The 2,455-nt window shown below is 31.5% G+C and overlaps 1 protein-coding gene across 1 annotated transcript; it reads left to right on the top strand.

The window, feature by feature from the left end:
* Positions 1-457: 457 nt before the first annotated feature.
* Positions 458-2,136, top strand: LOC122585498 (SKP1-like protein 1A). The gene is made up of 2 exons (XM_043757626.1): positions 458-920; positions 1,779-2,136. Exons 1-2 carry the CDS (start codon positions 489-491, stop codon positions 1,959-1,961), a joined length of 615 nt encoding a protein of 204 aa, XP_043613561.1. The 5' UTR covers positions 458-488; the 3' UTR covers positions 1,962-2,136.
* The last annotated feature ends 319 nt before the right edge of the window (positions 2,137-2,455 follow it).

The raw sequence follows: 2,455 nt of genomic DNA, 5'->3' as shown, positions 1-2,455 counted from the left end.
TTATACTACGTCTCTAAGAGTAAATACGCCCATCATATATTTACTTAGACATAGGATTTCCGTTGTCGTCAATTATCATATCAGGAATGATACATGATCAATGACGGTCACACTAACGTGGTTCCAACAGAAAACACATTGAAGTTTAATGACCTTAAACAAACTCTCAAAATATTTTTACCTCAACATACTTTTACTGGCTATGAATCTTTAGACGTCTTAAACTTTAATTTTCATAAATTTCACTCTATGTTTTAATTTATCAATTTTCTAATTTCCACCTTTGATTTATCAATAGTTAGCATTAAACTTTTAAGTGTGTTTGTAAACGTACTAAATTAGTCTATTTTATCATTTTTATTAACTTATTTGACTTCTTATATGACTCACAAAGTCAAAGTCTCGAGAACAAAAGTCAACATTCAACAGCTAAATAAGCTAATTATACTTTCTTGTTCATTGTTCCTCATTCCTTTCCTATCACAAACATGCCTTCCAAATTCCATCATCTGAATTCTTTCCTTTTTGTTATGACCTCAATATCCATATTTACGGTTTCTTCTCGCCCCATCACCACAACTCTAGATGATCATGAAGTTTTGGCAACTCCATCAGTTAATAATTTGGTGTTAACAACCTCTGATGGAGAGAAATTCGACGTGAAGTTACAAGCGGCGATGCAATCAGAGACGATAAGGCAAATTATCGCCGAAAAAGGCTTTTCAAATGGAATGGTCATAGATTTTTATAATATAACTGGTGAGACCATGAGAAAGGTTTTGGAGTATTGTAACAAACATGTGTATCACTACTCGATCAACGAGGAGGGCAATAAAAACATCACTGCTTTGCTTGAAATGAAAGCATTTGATACAGAGTTTGTGAATGTCCATTACGAGACTCTCTTCAAACTTTTTCTGGTTTGTTTTCTAGTTTGACTTTGTTTTCTTCATTTCTAGATGATCATCACCTTTGTTTGACTTTGTTTGCCTGTGTGGAAAATTATTGGCCACCAACAAGCGTTTTATGGCTATTGGCACAAGTTTTGAAAAGCTTATAAGGAGCTTTAGCTTTTCATTTTAAATTAAAAGCTCATAAAATATTAAACGTTTTGTTGGATGCGATTAGATTTAGTTTTTATTTGAAAGAAAAAGCTTCAAAATGAAACGCTAGTTGAAGTAGCGTTTCAGGAGCTTTAGCTTTTCGATGAAGCTTTTACTCTTTAAAAGTTACACAAATGCCTCTTAAAGTTGCAGCTACAGCTACCATACCAAACACTTTTAAAATATAAAAGCTACAACTTACTGTTCCAACTAAGCTACAGCTTACAGCTTCAATTAAAAGTTACAGTTACAAGCTATAACTACCAGCTACAGCTAATGTTGCCAAACATACCCTATATATTTGCAAAATCGAAACTTAATTTAATTTTATCTTTGCCGTTACTTATAATTTAATTTTATCTTTGCCGTTAAAATAAAAATTGTAATTATAGCGGACCATCAATGTTTTTCGGAGATTGTTGAAAGCTATTAATACCTTTGTTCTATATATTTGCAAAATCGCAACTTCTACGAAATATGATCAGCTTCATTGGCTATTAATAACCATCGCGCAACAATATCTGTCAGTTATAATCTATAGATATCCTCTGTTCTCTTTGTCTTGAAACTTGAAAGGCATAAATATGTATGATTATTTGGCAAAGACTTTATATATGCGACATAACTGTAGCATAAGTTTTAAAATAATAAGAATGATGCATTTTTTTCTTACAGGCTGCAAATGATTTAAAGATAAAAGATCTAAAAGATCTCGTAGGTGGACGAATAGGTGAGATGATGAAAGGGAAAACCCCTGAACAGATACGTAAGATGTTTAACATAAATGAAAAATCCTCGTGTGTTGATTATGCGGCTGAAGAAAAATTTGTTCAAAGTAATGCCTGGGCATTCGATTAACACACTTTGAGATGCTTCTGTACTACAGAATGTGTTTTTTTTTGCTACAGATGCATTAAGATATAAGCCATATCTGGCCTTCTTCTATCTTTTGATATGAGTGTGTCTCCATGTATTCGTAAATTTCAAACAATGTTTCAAGATCAAATGTCACAAATCATGAGATTTCGATATACATCCAATTACTACAAACTTGTATAGTATTAAACTAGAAAAAAACTTCTATTAGATGAGACATTTGGTATGTATAATTGACGTACGTTAGTGCTGTGACATAGACGATTGTGACTCTAAGAACTACATAATTGTTACTTTTATACTATTTGTGATCAAACATAATTGTAATATATATATATATATATATTTAAGGAATTACATATTGTTAGTATACTGTTATTTCCAACAAGGTGTAAGATTTTCTATATCTCACTTTCTTCGTACCTTGTAATTGTTGATTTTCATTTTATTTTACTACTAAACATAGGGTAATGATA

Source organism: Erigeron canadensis, chromosome 1 (assembly GCF_010389155.1).
Source record: "Erigeron canadensis isolate Cc75 chromosome 1, C_canadensis_v1, whole genome shotgun sequence".
Taxonomy (NCBI): domain Eukaryota; kingdom Viridiplantae; phylum Streptophyta; class Magnoliopsida; order Asterales; family Asteraceae; genus Erigeron; species Erigeron canadensis.
This window is presented reverse-complemented; position numbering and strand designations above follow the sequence as displayed.